Genomic DNA, 19,142 nt, shown 5'->3' on the forward strand with positions numbered 1-19,142 from the left:
CGGACCCACAGAAGCTCAGAGTGCTCATGTAGGATTTCATCCACGAACACAGGTGTCCTGAGCTTACGCTACTTGCCAGTCACCATGCTGGTGCCGGCGGCACAGGGCTCTCCGTGACACGCCCCAGCTCGTGGTCTGGTGGGACGAGGAAGCACATGAGGGCTTCTTGGGGAGTGCACTGGACGCTCTAGTAGAAATTGCATTTGGCCACGAATCTGTTCCTTGATTCACTCCATTTGTGACCGCACAGCCTTCAAAAGAGCATTTATTCACTAGTCCCTTTTAGCCGGAAGGGAATTTCTGTGACTTTCCTGGACAAGGGTAAAATCTAAACTGGTTACATAAAACCAAAATGCATCAAGCAAGTGCATTCCTCCGAGATCAGAGGGCTGTCAAGAGCAGGTGCTGGGATGCCTCGACCCCTCTCAGCAGAGCTGGGCATAGCTCCCTGCCCCCCTTTGCACCCTCCCCAGGCTCATGAGCGCTGTCACAGGGCCACTTGTTGACAGCCACTCACAGGTCTCCAGCAACCCTGTGTTCCCACCAGGTCCAATGCCAAAGGTCCTGACCCACTCTGAATTGACACCTGCTTTTGAAGTGACCCAAGACTGTCGATTTGGGCCAGTTTCCAAGGCTGGTCCATGTAGCTTCCCAGACTTCAGGGCTGACCCTTGAGCATTTGTCGCAGACACTTGTTTAGCAGCGGGAGGCGGGCAACACGCGGATCGGAGAGCCCAGCTGGCGTTAGACGGGCACGTGGCATGGCCGTGAGCCATGGGCAGGCCCGCAGACGCTGTCACCAGGAGGCAGCCCCAGGGGGTGGGCCTGGCCCGGGGGACACAGTCCGCAAGGGCCCTGAGCTCGTAGTGGTCACTGGGTGGAGAGGGCGCAGCGGGCCTGGCACACGGCCTCCCGTGCACAGCCGGGCTGGGGCTGCACCGGGCAGGCCGCACTTGCACCTGCGAGGCCGTCGGGGGTGCCGGGACCTTCGAGGCCACGTCGGGGCTGCTTTGCGGCCTCTTGGGCGGCCCACGTGCCCACGAGGCCCGGTGCTGACTTGCCCTGGACCCTTCCTCCCACAGAAACGCCGGGACGCCCTTCCTGCTGCTGCTGTCCTACCTGCACGTGCACACGGCCCTGTTCTCGTCCCCGGACTTCGCGGGCCGCAGCCAGCACGGCGCCTACGGGGATGCTGCCGAGGAGCTGGACTGGAGCGTGGGTACGTGCGCGCCGCCCCCCCGCGTCCCCTGCCCTGGCACAGGGCACGGGCCTCCAGGCTCTCAAGGCTGGGACAGCAGGCCGGGGAGCCCGCGGACGCCAAGCAGCAGCCTGAGCCCCGCGGGCGCCCCGAGGTGCCCTTCCCACCTCCCCTGCACTCGGGCAGGTGGCCCTCGGGCCGCGGGCACCCGGACGCCGCTGGGGCCTCGGCATCCCTTCTCCTTCCTCCTGAGCACAGGACTCTCGTCCTGAAAAGCCTGCCGCTTTCTTCACGGGTGCTGGGAGGACGCCTTATTTAAAAAAAAAAAAAAAAAAAAAAGTTTAAAAAGGGAAGTGTGCCCTCCACCTCGTGAGATCACCACGACCTCGCTCGCTGCCTTTGCTTTCTCTGCAGAGCCGGGCGGCATCTACGCCGTCGCAGGCAGGGGAAGCCGGGGGCCCTGAACTCCGCACTCAGTGCTGGGCCTTTCCGGTGACGCCGTCTCTGGTGCGGACGTCGCACAATCCCCGTGGACACAACGGGACACAGTTGTCCAAATGCCACCAGTCAGCAGGCTGCTTAGGATTCCCATGTGTTTGTTTTCTTTCCCCCGTTTTTCCCTCCTTCTCTCGTTGTTCCTCCTTCTCGTTGTGCACGGAACAGACAGCCCTGGACTCTTCCATGTAGATGTTTTCGGACTCCCTGCACATTGCCGAGGACTACAGCTTTGTGTTTCGTGGTGGTTTGTTTTTTGTTTTGTTTTGTTTTTTTTTGATCGGTTTGTTTTCAGCAGCACATGGAACGTGATGTCGGTTGCCTCCTGTGCCGATCACGAGAACAAGTCTTGGTTTGTCTTGTTTTGTTAAATCTCGCAAGGAGCACGGTCTTGAGAAACAAGAGGACCGGACCCTTCTAGCTGTCCATCTACAGTCTCTGGGAATTTGAGACGTGTCTTAACTTTCTAGGGTTCAGCTGTCTCCTCTTTACACGTCCTCAGTTGCTTCTCTGAGGGTCTGTGATCGTATAAAGTAACAGAGAGCCCATAGGATGTGTGCTGAGAGCCCGAAGCGGAACGAACACTGCCCTTTGTGAGATTTACGAGACAAATCCATTGTCCTAGGGCTTGTCCACATGGCGGGACAAGAGTGACTTTTTTCATTGCTGCTTCTTTAAATGTTGCAGGTGAATCAGCTTGCACTTTGCACACGTTAGCCGTGTGAATCAGACTATTTCATCTCTTTGCCGGCCGTGACGTTGCGAGGATCGGGTTTCTTACGTGACTCTAAGCCATGTGTGGGCTAGCAGGTGAGCTCATGCTGCTTACCATCAAGTGGACTGATTTTTATCTCATTATAAGGCCACATCTGCATCCCCTGACTCATTAGGAAGTCTGACTTTCAGTGTTTCCCTAGTACTGGTGCCGTCTAGGATGAAACAGAGTGTTTCGGTTTCTGAGATCTGCGTGAGAACATGACGTCACATTCGTAGATGATCCTGTTCTTTTCTTTTTGCCAAAGAGTGAAATCGTCTCGCTATGCCATGACATTGATTACTCGGGATGTCTTTGCCGTTTTACCAATCCAGTCCACCCGAGTGTTTCGAGGAGCATTCCATCGTCCCAAGAAAAAAGCCTTTCCTTTTGATGCTGACGGGGCTGCAGCACTCTGAATAATTATGGAGTAAAATAAAATGGGAATATTTGCCTAAAGATGATGCATCCTGCACAAGAGCTCTCTGAGAGAAGACCAGAAAGCTGCAGAGGGTGCACATCTGTCATCCAGAGCATTTTCTTCCAACGTTTTTGGGTGCAGCCTAGCTGCATGGAGCCTCACCTTCTCCACTGCAGGGTTCTTTATACCTGGAAAGGCACATACACAACGAAAGCACCTTTATTACTTAATTACGCTCCATGGCGACTTGCACGCCGCCTCACCGTGCTTATTGCCTTATTGTTAGCTGTGTGATGGTGCCGTGCTGCATGGTTATAGTCAGCGATGCACGTGAGCTCACAGATGCACTGTGAGGACCACAGAAGGGGCCCTGCTGAGATACCCAGTGGCTGGCTCACAGCCTGACCCTAGAATCCCTCTAAGTAACCCCAGGGGTGGCTGGCCTTCTGTAATCATCTCAGCTACGGCCTGCTCTGGGCGTGCTCTGCACCCAGCCCTGGACTTGGCCCACGTGCCCTCCTTTGTGCCATGGGCCGTCTGTGCACCACGAGGTAGGGTCATCATCCCCATTCTGCAGGTAAGGCAGGTGAGGGTTGGTGGAGACGAATATAGCTGCGTCAGCTGTATTAATTACAGAATTAATATGACAGATGAGCAGGAATCCAGCAGAGCATGAAGTCCCTTGCACCTGGTTCCACTGCCTTCCCTGTAATGAGAAAGGCCGCCTCATAAGCACAGTAAATCACAGGGAAAGGGCGCATTCCTTCATTACTCACATTTATTGAATGCTGTGTGCCTAATTTTTTTTCCTTTTTTTTTTTATTAAAGATTTTATTTATTTATTCATGAGACCCAGAGAGAGGCAGAGACACAGGCAGAGGGAGAAGCAGGCTCCATGCAGGGAGCCCGACATGGGACTCGATCCCGGGTCTCCAGGATCACGCCCTGGGCGAAAGGCGGTGCTAAAGCACTCAGCCACCTGGGCTGCCCTTTTTTTCTTTTTTCTTTCTTAGAGAGTGTAATAATGATAAGTCCCTTGACATAAGGGAAGTTAAAAGCCACTGAGGGATTTAACATTCCTCTAGGAGATCTTAAAATAACACAGAGCGGAAACTGATGAACGAGTTTCCCAACAAAGATGTGGAGAAATTGCTTGAGAGTTTGGAGAGCAGAAGGGTAGGCGTATGGGGCCAGACCATCATCTCATTTCAGCAGGATACCCCCACAGTCGAATCCTGTGGGCCGTCAGGGCACCGTCGCAAAGCACAGTTCTCAATCCCAAGTAATTCTGAAGTTGCAGAGCTTTGGGGAGGAACAAATGGGCAAAATCACAGTGTGTTCACATGTGTGTGCCGAGTATCTTGGGGCTGTGCCATTGTAGCTGTTTCTCTTCCCCCCAGAAATGGAGTGATATTTACTGGAGAGCTATGAAGGGGAACGAGGCCCAGGGAGCCAGTAGAGGGACAGAGGTGGTTCCCGCCACTGGTTTCTTACCTGTGCCTTGTACCGTTCCAGACGACACCTCCAGTCTGTCGGGTGGGATTTGCATGCACTCAGCATTTATTTAGAGCCCTGTGCTATTAATAGAGGTACAAGACGGAATCATAAATCAGCACTGGCTCAGGATTCAACTAGCAAATTCTATATCCTACAAAGAGAAATGCACGTTGAGAGCAATGAGGTGAACGCTAATATAATCCTCTGCCTTCCGGTCAAACCTTTCAATTAAAAAAAAAAAAAATCCGTGCCACTTCAAGGGTTGGGATTCTGTGGCTTAGATGGGACTTTTTTTTTTTTCTTTTAAACAAAAAACGTGAGCCTTTTTCTTTAGTAGAAGAATTACCAACCATCCTGGTGGCATGGAGGAGTCTTCAGGAGTCACCTAGTTGCTCGGTCTCTGTGATGTGGTTCCCCTAGTGGCTGTGTCTGATACAGTGATCCTCAGTTTGCCCCTGCCTTGGCCTCTGTGGGGCTGAACACTGCCACCTTCTGTGGGTGCAGGGATGGAACACACAGCCAGCCAGAAGGACACATATCAGACGGGTTCATGCATGACAAGGTGGGGGTATGGTACAGAGTGAATTCCTCTCTTCCGTGCCTGATATGTAGTTAAGCACGTGCCATGCAGTATCGATGGCCACGCATCAAACCCATCGTCAGGAATGGAGGATACATTGCAAGATCTCATTTAGTGGATCAAGGAAGGGACAAGAACCTGAAGTCATGCAGTGAGGGCCCTTGGATGTCGGTCAACACCCCCTCAAACCTATGAAAGGATCCTAACCAGGGTTTGGCTTATTGGGCATGAGTCTAATGGATTATCCATTTAAAAAGGGACTCTTTCTCAGAGACTTGTGAGACTCTGAAATGCAGTGTGTAATGGATAACCCCTCACGTGGTAGGTCCGTTTGGCCGGGCCATAGTGCTCTGGTGGGGTTCACGTAGAAGACGTTTGCTTCTAGGATGCTGCAGACCAGGAGCAGAGCAGGGGCTCAGTAAGTCATATTTAGAGGCGAGATGATGGGGGTGAGGTGCGGAGAGTTGCAAGGCCCTATCCGACGTGCTGAAACTGCTAAGGGAGGTGGATAATGGTCCACCTGTGGGATTTTACCTGCGGGTCACACTGCTTTGTGAGGATTTTGAAAGCGGTTGAGTAACTCATGAGTCTAGGTTTTCTTGGATTGAACTCTGAGGTAAAAGTTCAGAAGTGGGGACACCTGGGTGGCTCAGTGGTTGGGCGCCTGCTTTCAGCTCAGGTCGTGATTCCAGGATCCGGGATCAAGTCCCGCATCAGGCTCCTGGTGAGGAGCCTGCTTCTCCCTCTGCCTATGTCTCTGCCTCTCTCTCTCACTCTGTGTCTCTCATGAATAAATAAATAAAATTTTACGGAAAAAAGTTCAGAAGTGAGGTTCCATGCTTCTACTTCTCATCCACTGGCATCACAGGGTCTAAAAAAAAAAAAAGTGATGGCAATTTTCTCTTTGTGATTCTTTTGTTGTCTAAGGAATGTAATCTGGGCCATAAGGCTGTGTATTCCCTCTGGGATTCAATACATCAGTTTTCTATCTTGAATTTTTAAATGCTCCTTTTCTTGATAAATGGGGCCTCCTCTAAAGCGTGAAAATAACATGTTCGCTTCTGATGCATACTGAAAATGGAATGGCCAGATAGAACGTTCGAGGGAAAGGCAAAATAGAAACAGTCCCCAAAAGGAAAGCAAAAGAACCCCTGGACTGAGAAGAGGAGAAGTGGGGGTATCAGAATTCAGGGGTAAAGAACACTTCAAAATGCTCTTGGAACAATCAGTTCCAAAAACGAAGACGTGAAAAGACACAAGTCGATTTATAAACTTTACGGTTGTAGGAGATTGCTGAGCTAGCAATATTTGAGGAGCTTGGGGTCAGTGAGGCTGGATATTACTTCGAGAAGCATGGAGGGACGTGGGCAGAGGGATGACTTATTGGACTGTGTCTGAGCTCTGTTCTGCTTGGAGGGAGACCAGGAGTCAGGTGTTGGCTCAGGATGTGGAATTGGGTGATTTTCAGTCCAATGCAGAGGCAGGGAGATGGGTCATTGAATTGATTGATGATTGAAATTTTGACCGGGATTATCACAAAAGACAACTTGGCATTGGAGTTTGGGGCATTAGGGAATGACCGCAGTATCTGACCACGGCAGGGTGGGGGCTGGTAGCTTGGGAGGTGATGGGTTGCAGGTCCAAACAAGATGGCAGGGAAGGTATTGGAAGCCTGGGAGGAGGTGAAAGCGTTTACATGGCCGAGGTAGCATCACGATGGGTGTGTGCACGTATGTGGAGTGCTTTTAGCTGTTTGGATAAAGGACAAGAAGTCAAGCCTCTTGTGTCAAGCACATCAAGGGACTGGAAAGCCACGGCACTCAGCTGGCTCCTTCGTTGTGAGTGTGCACACGTGAAAGACCCCAAGCTCCATTCCCCTATGGCTGGGATAGCTGATTAGCTTCATTCGCTTTCAGAGTGGACGTTTATGGCTGGGCAGCACACGGGATGAGTGATGGTGTAGTTCATAGGGAGCGATCGTGGACCACACATTCATTAACTGGGCCTCCGGTTTTATCAAACACCCAATGGAGACTTGAGAATTATTTCAAGAGTTGGTCACCAGCCAAAGTTACAGGTTTTTAGTAGGTTTCAGGGAATAAGGGAGGTGGTCTTTGCACACTAAAGCATGCTGGCTTCCAGCTCTGCACAGCAGAGCCCCATCTGTCAGCTCCATGGCATGAAGGCAGGACTAAGAGGGAAATGCTAGTAATAGATGACTCATTGTCCCCTTGCAGTTGTGGTGCACATCACAGGGAACTGTGCTCGGGACAGTTCCTACTCTGAGGCAGTGGGAAGCGGAACATGGAAGCATTTTGTCGTAAAACTCTTAAACTTCTCAAGTAGAACAAGTATATCCTCCAGTCTTGTGCAGCCAAGATCGAATGTGTTGTGAATTTTTAAATGTGTTTTTAATTTGCATTGTGTTTGAAAGTGTGCTCTGTGGAGCTGAAATACAAATAAATGCAGGTAGGACTCACTGGCTCCAGAATAGACAGAATGATGGAGAAGAGAAGGAAGCCCAGAAAGAGACTCTCGTGTCAATGTAAAGGTGGCCTTCCAAGGCAGACAGCTAAGAATAGATGATAGTTAATTGCATTAGGATGATTAAACTTTTGGAGACATTATAATTAGCTTACTGGTCCCTGGCACTGTGGAAAGTGTTTTGCATGCACTTAAAAGAGATAGTGATGGTGGTTGTAATGATGATGATGATGATGATGGTCATGGTAGTGATGGTGACGGTGATGATGGGAGGTGATGGTGATGATGAAGATGCTGATGATAATGAGGATGATAGTGATGGTGATAGTGATGAAGGTGTTGATGATTTTGGAGAGTAGGATGGTGGTGATGGTGATAAGGTGATGATTTTGAAGAAGATGAGGGAGATGAAATATTACTAGTTTCACAGAAGTAATGATGATAATGTTAATAATGATGGTGATGACAGTGACGATGATGATGAAGGTGATAATTTTGAATAAGATGAGGCTGATGATGGTGATGGTGATGATGACAGTGATGATGGTGATGATGAAGAACAGGCTGAGGGTGATGATGATGATGATTGAGGTGATGGTGATGATGAGGTTGGTGATGATGGTGATGATTTTGCTGATGTTGCCGATGGTGATGATGATGGGGTTGGTGATGATGATGGGGTTGGTGATGATGGCGATGGTGATGGTAATAATGCTGATGGTGATGATGATGGGGTTGGTGATGAACATGATGATGCTGGTGATGATGGCGATGGTGATGGTGGTGATGGTGATGGTGATAATGCTGATGGTGATGATGATGGGGTTGGTGATGATGGTTGTGGTGAAGAAAATGATGATGAATGAAAAATGATGAAGATGATAATGATGGAAATAATGAAGATGAAGAGAAAAGAAGTGATGATAATACAGACAAAGAAAGCAGTTTCTTGAGGAGCTGTAGTTTAGGAAACTAGAGTGACCTACCCAAGCTCACTGAGGTGGCGTATGACACCTACAATGTTAATCTTGTTCTGTGCTATGCTGCTATTCCCCATTCATCTAAATGAATCCCGCATGCAGATTGAATTTGGGAAATTGACCCACAAAATAATGCAAGAACGTATAATTGGACCTTATTTATCCAGTATATCCTTGAGCAAGCTCTTTCTAAGAAGTGAAGAAATAAATGAGAAGATTGATAGATGTATATAAAATCTAAAATCTCCGGTTGTCAAAAAAGATAAAGTACCAGCGACAAACCACTTTAAAAGCACATGCATGGTTCACATAAAATAAAGAGAAAATCCCTTAGCTTAGAAGAAATTTATACAAAGAAATTGATTAAAAGATAAATACTGGAAGAGGGACTTAGTTGTGCCAGTGTACTGTGTTGGTTCACTACGCAGTTGGTTGCATTGAGCATTATGATTTCTAAAATAATAATAATAATAACAGTAGTAATAATTTCTCTCCCCAGAAATCTTGCGTAACATGATGAGTGACACACAAAACCTGTTAAGATGATAGATGCCACATTATATTGATTGCTAAAAAGGGCAGAGATTTCTCTTGGCCTTTTTTTTTTTTTAATTCAACAACAACAACGATCTGTTGCCCTTTATCCGGCAGGGTCAGCTCATTTCCTTAAGCCCCTACTCGCAGGATGACCTGATGAAGAGCTAAGGCTTCCCGGTCTCTTCCAAGTCGTTGCCACCAGCCGTACCTACCACCCGGTTAACTTACAAAGTATATTTTAAATATTCATCCAGCACTTGCTATTTCTGAATCCCAAGGCATCTATGACACAATTATTAAAACTCAACTCAAGCAACAAATTGGATTTTATTTTCACACTGGTGCTTCTCTTCATTGAAAATCCCCTTTTGGAATTTTTCAGAGGATTTGAAGTTGCTTGGGAGCCTCGTGTGTGTGTGTGTGTGTGTGTGTGTGTGTGTGTGTGTGTGTGTTTACATGGGGTTCTTTGGCGTAATGTTTCTCTCCAAGTGCATCCTAAATAGCACACTTTTTTTGGCAGAGTTTGCAAAATCTGCTTAATTCAATAACTTAAGTGTGACGCTAATTCCCCAAAGTGGAAACTGATGTTTAAAAAACCAAAAAAAAAATTAAAAAAAAAAAGGAACTCTCCCAGTGTATCCCACACTATCAAATCTTGGGTATATGCTGAGAGTGGCACCTTGGCTCTGCATCAGCTAAAATACGACCTCTAGTCTTGTCTCCGCAAGCACTTCTTACCGAGATAATCATGACATAGAGCCTGGCACCCAGTATCTTCCTAGGGACTTTTGACAGGACCTGGTATTACACTACCTCTGCCTAATGGACAGATTTATTTTTTATTCCAGCAGATCTAGGCAGGAGAGAAATGAAATAGTTCTCCTTTCCAGACCACTGTTTACCTGCATGCGACATACATTAACGAGGTCGTTGGAACTTCAGGAAGACGTCTCAGAAGTGGAGAGAACCCATAAATTGTAAAGGGATGTCTAATACAGACTTACGTATATATAATTTCTCTCTTCACGGTTGTCAGACTGATTTAATCAAAAAACGGTATAAAAAAAATCACATGTTTGATCTGCAAAGGTATACACGAAGCTTCAGGACACTTGCAAAACAATTCAGTAGGCCATGTCGGAGCACTTGTTGTAGACGTTCAAAACACAGGGCTTCCTCGAAACCGTACGTGTGATGTTGTTCCTAGAATGTCCTTTTATTTAGGTTCATACAACTTCCAGCCTTGAAGAAAAAACAAGTGAATTTATGATAAATGAAAATAAGATCACCGGTGCCAAGATCTTCCATTATTGTCGCTTTCTGAGATGTATGTCTGAGGACCCCTTTGTGCGTCGTGGTTTGGAGGACACAGCAGTCATGGGATGACACTGACCGAACTGGAGTCTTGCTTCCTCCCGTGCTTCTTCATCAGGGTGGTTTTCGGCCATGCAGGGGCTATCCTGCATCTGGACACGCCAACAGCTGAGTCCTGGGTACACGTAGTTCAAGAGCAGAGCTTGGAGGTACCCATCCATCAACAGCTCATCTTTGCAAGATGGCGTTGCCATCTGTATTTTTCGTTTAATTTGAAAGTTTTCCTCATTGTGTCTCATTGTTTTGCTAATTGCAAAGCAATCAGTCACCAGCAAAACCAAGGAACACAGACACAGGGGAGAGAAAGGAGGTGTCGCAGGTGACCTACCCCCGATGGGCAGCCTCACTGATGACCTAAGACATAGGTTTCATTGCCTCTGTGTTGCCAATATTATGTCATAATATTATGACGTGGTTTTTATTATTAAGAGTAATTTTTTTATGCAAACTCTGCACGCAGTTTTTGCAGTTTTCCTTGTTTCACAGAAGTAAATTCTGGGATATTTTTCAATTGTGGCATTTGGATTTCCACTTCATGTTTCTTAGACTTCAGCGTACTGAACCGTACCTCTGGGAGGGACTGCTCGGTTGCCACTGCGTCTTTGTTTTTCTGTTTCAAGCAGTGCTGCTTGAACAGGTGAATACTCTGAATTTGTGTGAACATACATGAAAGAAATGTTTCCCGAAATTGAAATGTTGAATCAAAGGATCTTTAAAAATTAAGTATTAGTAAATATTTTCTAAAACATCTTATTTTCCCCCAGGACGGTGGGACATTCATTGATGATTTGTACGAATGCTAATTTTTTCACGACCTCAACAACTCTAGATATTACGATTCTGAAAAGATGTTTACTTTTACATTTCTCAGGTGAAAAATGCTATTTCACTATTTCAGTTTTACTTCCTGTTGCACCTGCAGTTGAAACTATACATTTTCATCCACTGTTGTGCTTTCTCTCTTTATTTTTGTATCCCTAGACTTCTTTCCTGTTGGATTGTCCATCTTTATTCTTATTGATTTAAATGGGCTCTTTACATATTAAAGATATTAATAGTTTGTTGTATATTACAGAGTTTTCCTGTTTGTGTTTGTATTCTATTTATAGACTTTTTGTGGTCACAAATTCCTTTGTGACTTTGGGGATTCATGATGTGCTTCGAAAAAGGTCTCTTCACCTACCAAATTGTGTGCCTTTTCTCTCGTGTTTCTTCCAAATATGTTTATGGTCTCCTGTTTTACAGTGAGATACTTAAATTATGGGAAGGAACGTGTGTGTGACCGTTGCCATTAGTTGTTAGTATCGCTGTTGGTTTCGGGTAGGTGTAGTCCAGGGGTCATGTTCCACAGTGAGCAGCCCCAGATGATTCATCAGGCAAGGTCTACTCTGTGAGTGAGCGCTGGTGATGGGTTCATACCTGTGTTGTCACCCGTGGGTTTGGTGCTAAAGCATATTAGGGCGTGCAGGGATGGCTGTCCACACCCCCAGCAACTACCTGTTCCTCTCGGGTGTTATTGTTCCTCATGGCCAGGGGCACAAAACCTTGAGACCACGTAGGGGAGAGGCTGTCTCCAAATGCCCCCAAAGGGACATTCCTGCTCTGCTCCCCAACCTCCTCCTGGGCAGCAAGGAGGGAGCCAGGTGGCTGATGCCAGGTGGCATCCTGACCTCATTGGCGATCCCACCTGCACCCCAAGTCTCCAGGTGTGCTTCTGGGATCTCTGCTCTGCTTCCCCTTGATGGTCTCGAATCTTATTTCTTCTGGATTTGTTGTTTCACTTTCAAAGAGAGTTAGGCATAGGGAGGGGGGCAGAAATAGCATATGCCCACCTTGTTTCCAGGATATTCAACAAGTTACGTTGCAGGAACAGAATTCAGACCCGAGACCACGTCTCTATGCCCCATGTGGTCTTAAGTGGAGAGGGTGGCCCCATGACATGTGGCTTGTGCATGTTGGCGGCAGTAGGGGTGCTGGGGAAGGGTGTAGACTTTGGGGCCAGATGCATGAGGTTCAGCTGCACTCCCAGCACCCCCCATCTTCCAAGCTGGGGCAGGTCACCATTCTCAGTGGGCCTCTCTTTCCTCATCCATAAATGGGGGTCATACCATTGCCTGTGTTGCTGGGCTGTCTTGGAGCATGCTCCCGGATGCATGAAGAGCTCTACAAAGCGTGCTGATATCACGATGGCCGCGCGCACACCTTCCACCGACTCACTCCTGTCATTATGTGTCTCTGCTTTGCCATTTCTCTCCGTATACTTCCCTGTGCTTGTTTGGTGGAGATGGGAAGCACGTGGCCGTAGATGTCCAAAACACAGTTTCATGGGTTAGCGTCTTGTGAGCTTTTGTTGCTTTGATATCTGTCCGTGAGAAAATGGACTGAATGGCCCCTTTCCATGGACTCTCCTCTGAGATCACTGGTGCATAAATGTCTGCCTGCAGTCTGTTGGGGCTGCATCTCCAAGAAGCCTTGTGGGGTGGGAAATCAGGTTTGCCCAGAGTCTGCGGGTTGCTACCCAGAGTCTGTCTGTGTTCTGAGCTGAGGGCCGGGCTCAGCCACTGGAGCCGTGTCTCTCAACGTGGCGGCCGGAGCTCTATGTTGGAGATGATGATGGCTCAGGGCTCATGTGTTTACTTAGGGTTGCAAGTATTTGGGAAGGAACATTTCTTTATGGCAGGACTCTGTACACTGTTCTATTTGCTCCCAAGCAATAGGAAAAAAAAAAAAAAGTAAAGACAGATTATAAAGTATCAGATTTCCAAAAATGACTCCTTCTCAATGCAAAAAAGATCCACTGGGGACCGCAGACGCCGTCGATGCAAGAATGGGAACAAATGTTTGTCATTTCTGGAGTTAACTGGGGCCTCACACCCGATGTCATTCATTTAAGCTCACTAACAGCAGGTGCCCCCGTTGGCTTCTGACCTTTACCAGCTCCTGAAGTCGTGAAGCAAATACCCGGTGACATTCACCTGTAAAGTCTCCGGTGAGTCGGTTGTGGCAAAGTGTAGCTTCTGCACACGTTCACATCTCTGGTTCATAGCAAGTGGTTATCGAAAGAACACCGTTGTCATAATATTTTTTCATTCTGAAGTAAGACAATACTCGGGAGAGAACAAATATGACCAAATTACAGCATTTTAAGTATTTTAACTTTACGCAATGGAAGGTACAATTGCCTGTCAGATGCCTTTGTCGGCACGGCTGTATGTTTCCTGCCAAGTTTCATCAGTAACAACCGTCTCATAAATGCATTTATGCATCTGAATTTTAGCAAGTAAATAAGCCCGTACTTTCAGCAGAAGGAAGCCTGCAGTCAATAAGCTTCTCTGACGGTTTGTGAAGCTTCAAGGACCGAGTTCGAGAAAAAAAAAAAACATTTCACCTTGTTGACACGGGTTGACATTGTGGTTTTGTTTCATGCTGCCTGGCAGCCAAGCAAAGGAGAGAAAAGTCAGAGGACGTTACGATGTATTTTGAAACAGAAGGAATTACCATATTCACAAAGAGGAGTGGACGCTTCCATCTCAGCAATGCTTCTTCTTTTTATCCTCAGAGGTCTTCTGGGAGGGCATCCCGGGAGGGGGATGCTTCTCTGCAAAACCCTGGAGAGAGAGGAGCGAGTGTTGCTCGTACACCGTTGGCCAAGGAGGGGCTGCAGTCTAGGATTGGGAGAAGAGAAAGGGAATCCTTGACCAGAACAGTATAAAGTAGGCTCAAGGTAGGACCCGTGCTTGAGCGCCTGTGCTCATCTACTCGTGGATTGGCACGAGCATGCCTGCACAGAACTGTGAGCAGTATACTGCACACGTACGGCCTGTCTCACCAAAAGCCCAGAAATCCCCTAGCTGGTTGTGGCTCCACAGGTGGGATCTCCTTGCTCTTGCCCACGGCTTTGTGTTTCATGACCTCACTCTGCATTTCATGCATGTGCCATGGTGACCGTCCCCAGAAAGGCCATTTCCTGGAGTTGGGTCTTGATTCTCCTGGAAGGAAGCTTTTATCCCTCCCCCTGCAATTGCTTCAGAGTCCCACCTAAAGTATTTCTTAATGTGGAGGTGGGCTCTTCTTACTTTGCTGCTACCCGGGTCTCCGTGGCACTGGAAGTGCAAGTCACTGGCCAGGGCCATCTCTTCTCAAGCTCAATGTCTGAAATGCCATTTGCCTGTTATTTGATATTGGTTTGTCTTTCTGCTCTGCGAGCAACCATGGGAGAGGTCACAGGGCTTGCCCTTGTTTTAGGAGGAAGCATGACATCCAGGTCTGGGATGGTCAGCTCTGCAAATGCCATTGGCAAATGCATTTGCCCTGCAAATTGCATGGGCTCTCTGGAGGTCAGCTCTGCAAACTCCATGGGCTCTCTGGAGGTCAGCTCTGCAACTCCCATGAGCCCTCTAAGGGTCAGCTCTGCAACTCCCGTGAGCCCTCTGGGGGGTCAGCCCTGCAAATCCCATGAGCCCTCTGGAAGTCAGCCCTGAAACTCCCATGAGCTCTTTGGAGGTCAGCTCTGCAAATCCCATGGGCTCTCTCTGGAGGTCAGCTCTGCAAATCCCATGAGCCCTCTGGAAGTCAGCCCTGCAACTTCCATGAGCTCTTTGGAGGTCAGCTCTGCAAGTCCCATGGGCTCTCTCTGGAGGTCAGCTCTGCCTGGCAAGATCAGACATCTGTGCCCTTGGGCAGCCTCTGGCTTTGGAGAGTGGAGGCCCTCATGCCCACTGGCCATGAGCCCCTCAAGCATGACCATCAAGCTTCTGGCTCAGTAATTTTTAAAGAGTAAAGATTGGAATTCCTAACACCAAGCAAATACGAGGACTCCTGTGTGGTTAAAGACACAGGCACCTTATGGCCACTGGGGACTTGAAGTCAGAACCCTGTAATCGCCCGGCTTCCCCTGTCTTGTGTGCGTGGCGCTATTAAAGTTACCTATTGTCTGTTCCTCCATGACTCCAGCTGACCCATTTGCCCACCAGTTGGACACGCTGCACAGTTGCTGTGGTCGGCCCTGGACTCTGCTCTCGGCTGTCTTCCTTTTCATTGCTTTGCTCTTACAGAGTCACCCTTATCTTCAACAATGCGTTTTTAATTGTCCCTTAAGCGGATCTTGATTTTATGTGTGTGCTGCAGGTGTGCACATCTGGAAAGCCTGATGTAAATCACCGTTTCAGAAAAATCCAGTGATGGGGCAGCAAGCCTAAAGGAAAAGTGTGCACCATGCATGTTTTCCCTTCTCTTTGGCTCCTATGTGAGTTTCCAGTAAAACCGAAATTGTGACAAAGTAGTCCATTTTCTGCAAAAACGAGTTTTTGCATCCTTAGCCCGTAGGTGTAAAGACTACAGAGTAGGGGATGGAGAAGCATTAGTGGGGGGAGGTGACCAGAGCAGGACCAAGGCACGTCTGGTGATTCAAACAAACATTTTGCTGTAATATTTAGTTGGAAATGCATTGTGTAGAATATTGATTCTGGTTCTCCAAATTAATTTAGTTCATAAATCATTAACCTCTGGGTTTCATAAACTCTGTAGCAGCGTTACCGTCTTTAGAGAGCCCAAAGCCTAATTTCACGTTCTCGGGCTTGGACGGATATTATTTTACCTTGAATTTACATCTCGAATTAAAATGAATCGATTGTAACGCTGTTTTATAAATCATTTTCATAAAGAAAATAACATCATCCATTATCAAGGAAATCAAGTCTCAATTAATTCAAACAGGATTAATAAAACATGTGGGTGCGTTTTAATAAAACGAATGATAGCCACAGCCACCAGCTGGCGAGTGAGAAACCTTGATCGGCCAAGGGCAGCTAACCCGTGAAATCATTTGGTGATATTCTGGTCACTTACTGAAATGTTTTACGCGGATGGATGAGTTTGCCGGGAGGCATTTTTATGATGTGTCGTTTACAGGTGAGAAAGTGAGGTTCGGGGAGGTTGGGTGGCTTGGTGTGTGATTGCCAGCAGCCAGGATGCCGCAGCCCCGCCACGGAGCCTGCAGGGAAAGGTATCACTGAATTAGTCGGGCGGTGGACTGTGCGCTCCCCTCTACTGCACATGGGCCACGAGAAAGGCCCGCGTGATGGTGTAACTTCCAGCTCCTTGACTCTAAGATGCCACCAAATCCCACGCTCCCGAGTCGGCCTCTGATACCGTAAAGACACCTCTATTCGAAATAAGACTCCAGATGCAGAAAATATGCAGCTGAATGTCGACGTGGACAGTACAGGAGTGTTGCGGGTGGTACTTGCTCTGCCTTCGGTTAACCGGTTTAACACATTTAATCTGCTCCTTAAATATTTCCTGGCAGGAAAAGAAGAGATGTATCAGGACTTAGGATGTTGAGTTAGAGCCGTGTTCAGACCTGATTGTGCTGAATACCAATGTGTGTATTTGAGAGCTGAGGTCAGGATTCCGGTCAGGAATAGATCTGAACACCTGTTGCTTGTAGGTCAGGACCCCGTTAGGGCTCGTCCGAAGATCAGGTGCGATGGCCCCGCTGCAGGGGTCGATCCTTCGACCTGCTTGAATTAATGGGATTAATGAATCAGATTCTGTGAAGTCATGAGTTTAGAGCACGGAGCCTGGTGCCTGGCACGCCCAAAGTGCTCCACGAATACTACTTGCTATGATTATTATCATTTCCCAGATATGTCAAACATCTTTCTTGCAATGGGCATATGATGCCTCGTAGTCAACGCGACCTTCAGTTTGCCTGGGTGCAACTCCCCTGCAATGTCTGCGTGACTCCAGGGTGAAGCGTTGGTTTGATGGGGAGATAGATCCCAAGCTTTTAGGAATAGCTCACGGATGAGAAAAAGGTCTGTGATGGAAAAAAAACATGAATTCACAGCATCTTGTGTATTCTCTCAATGTCATGATTGATGCTCTACCTCATATTCGAGATGGACCTCACACCCCCCAGAAGAGCCCGTCGGCCCAGAGCCTCAGTAGGAACTGTTGAGCTACCCCTAAGAGCTTGAGCTGGCCCCATAAGGAGGTGCGTGGTGCAGCATTAGCCTAGGAGGGCTTGAATCTCTGATTAACGTGCAGGATCAGTGAAAGGAAACATAATTTGTAATTTTGCACCTTCATTTTTATAGATGGTGAAACCCAGTGTCACCTCCCCCCCCCCAAAACAAAACAAAACAAAACAACCAACCTACAACCTAGTGCTAAAATAAAAGTGAGTGTGGATGGTGTGGTTGAGCATCACAAATAAGAATTCTGAAAGGTTTAGTTTTCTTGAAAGTTGTCCTTCAGCTCTGCACGTTGTCTGCACACAGCCCAGCTCACAGAGGGGTTTCAGGGCAGCGCCCCCTCCCGTGAGACGTTGCAGGAGAAGTCCTGGCTGCCGTGTTTCCGGAGCATCGTGTTGGCTTTGATCCGAGGCCCAGCCCCAGGGGCATCTGGGCAAGCTTGCATGCCATGGCAAAGCCTGGGTGACCCCCCAGGGCAGGTTCAGCGGGTAGCCGGTGGCCGTTCAGTAGAGCAGAGGACTTCCCCAGAATCCCCAAAGCTGATTTTGCAGCAGTCGGTAAAGTGCAGGCAGGACGATGGCATCGCTGGGTCAAGAGGGGCAAGGCCGTGTGCTTCACCTTGAGCGGAGCCCTCATCAGAGGCTGCCCAGGTCAGCCCGTGCACCTGCACTGCGTAGCACCCTCGTGGAGCAGTGACCTCAGGCGCTCACTCGGAGTGGCCTCCTCTGGGCTCACAGGCACACCGGCCTTGGGTTTCCTCTCACAGACGTGCGTGACTCCACTGAACGGACGCAGCGACACCGTCGTCGACCGTGCCTTTGCCTCGTCGATGCAGCAGAACACCGGTGAGCTCTCTGAGAATGAGAACTGGCTGGAATCATTCAGATCATTTCCAGCAAATGCGATACCCTGGGGAAAAAATTAAAAAAAAAAAAAGAAAAGAAAAGAAAACAGCAACACGGGTTATTATTAACCCGGGGAGATAGCGGAGTAGAACCGTGAAGGCACCCCAGATGGTGGGAGCAGATGCAGGTGCAGGGGATAAATCACACGTGACGACTGTGATGAGGGCAAGGACAGGTTTAATGGAGGGAATCACAACATTATCACAACAACCAGGTACAGCTCAAAATAAGGCTGCGTTTCCGGGAAACGGTGCGAGCTCAGGCAGGAAGTAACCGGAGCGAGAAGCGCCGGCAACGCGGGCAGAGAAGGGGGCACCTGTGCAAAAGCAGCGTTAAAATCCTAAGGCTTTTCCGTTTCTGAGCTGCCCTGATCATCCTGAGTCCACGTTACTAAGTTTATTTCCTGGGAGGAAAAGTCAGGTGTTAAATTGAAAATGTACCCAAATCTCATTGTTGTTGGCAGTTCTTGCAATCCATAAAATGCCAAGCACGTCCTTTTATGATGCATCGGCATTCATTTAACGTTCAGTCACACATACACGTTCTTCTAAAAGTATGGTCTTCGGACTGGTGTCATTTAGGAGCTTTTTAGAAATTCCGAGTCCCACCGATATACTGAATCGGAGGCTTCCTGTTAGCGTGGTTCCCAGGGTGATCAATCAACTCATTAAAATTGGAAGAACACTGACGTGTGCTATGAATGTGCTAGGGAACCTGTGTCCCGCATAGAAGGTCTTGATTATGTGGGCAATGACCCAGAAGCAGGAAGAACAAAAGACCTACGTGCGTGCCCGAAGCAGCCCAACCAGTGCCTTGGTCTCACGTTGGCCTACCTTGCCGAAGCTCTTTGCAACACGGGTAGGCATGTCTTCTAAACATGTCTGGAGTGAAATCTTCTTGTAACCCTAGGAGACGTGAAAGTCCGCGAGGTAATTAAAGG

At 48.1% G+C, this 19,142-nt stretch overlaps 1 protein-coding gene across 6 annotated transcripts in view; it reads left to right on the forward strand.

Moving 5' to 3' along the window:
• Nucleotides 1-19,142, forward strand: part of STS (steroid sulfatase) — a 127,796-nt gene that overhangs the window by 71,036 nt on the left and 37,618 nt on the right. For all 6 annotated transcript variants that reach the window (XM_041740106.1, XM_041740105.1, XM_041740107.1 and 3 more), the window contains one exon: nt 1,083-1,219. In XM_041740106.1, the coding sequence (XP_041596040.1) occupies nt 1,083-1,219 (137 nt within the window). The remainder of the gene's footprint in view (nt 1-1,082; nt 1,220-19,142) is intronic.

Source organism: Vulpes lagopus, chromosome X, assembly GCF_018345385.1.
Source record: "Vulpes lagopus strain Blue_001 chromosome X, ASM1834538v1, whole genome shotgun sequence".
NCBI lineage: Eukaryota > Metazoa > Chordata > Mammalia > Carnivora > Canidae > Vulpes > Vulpes lagopus.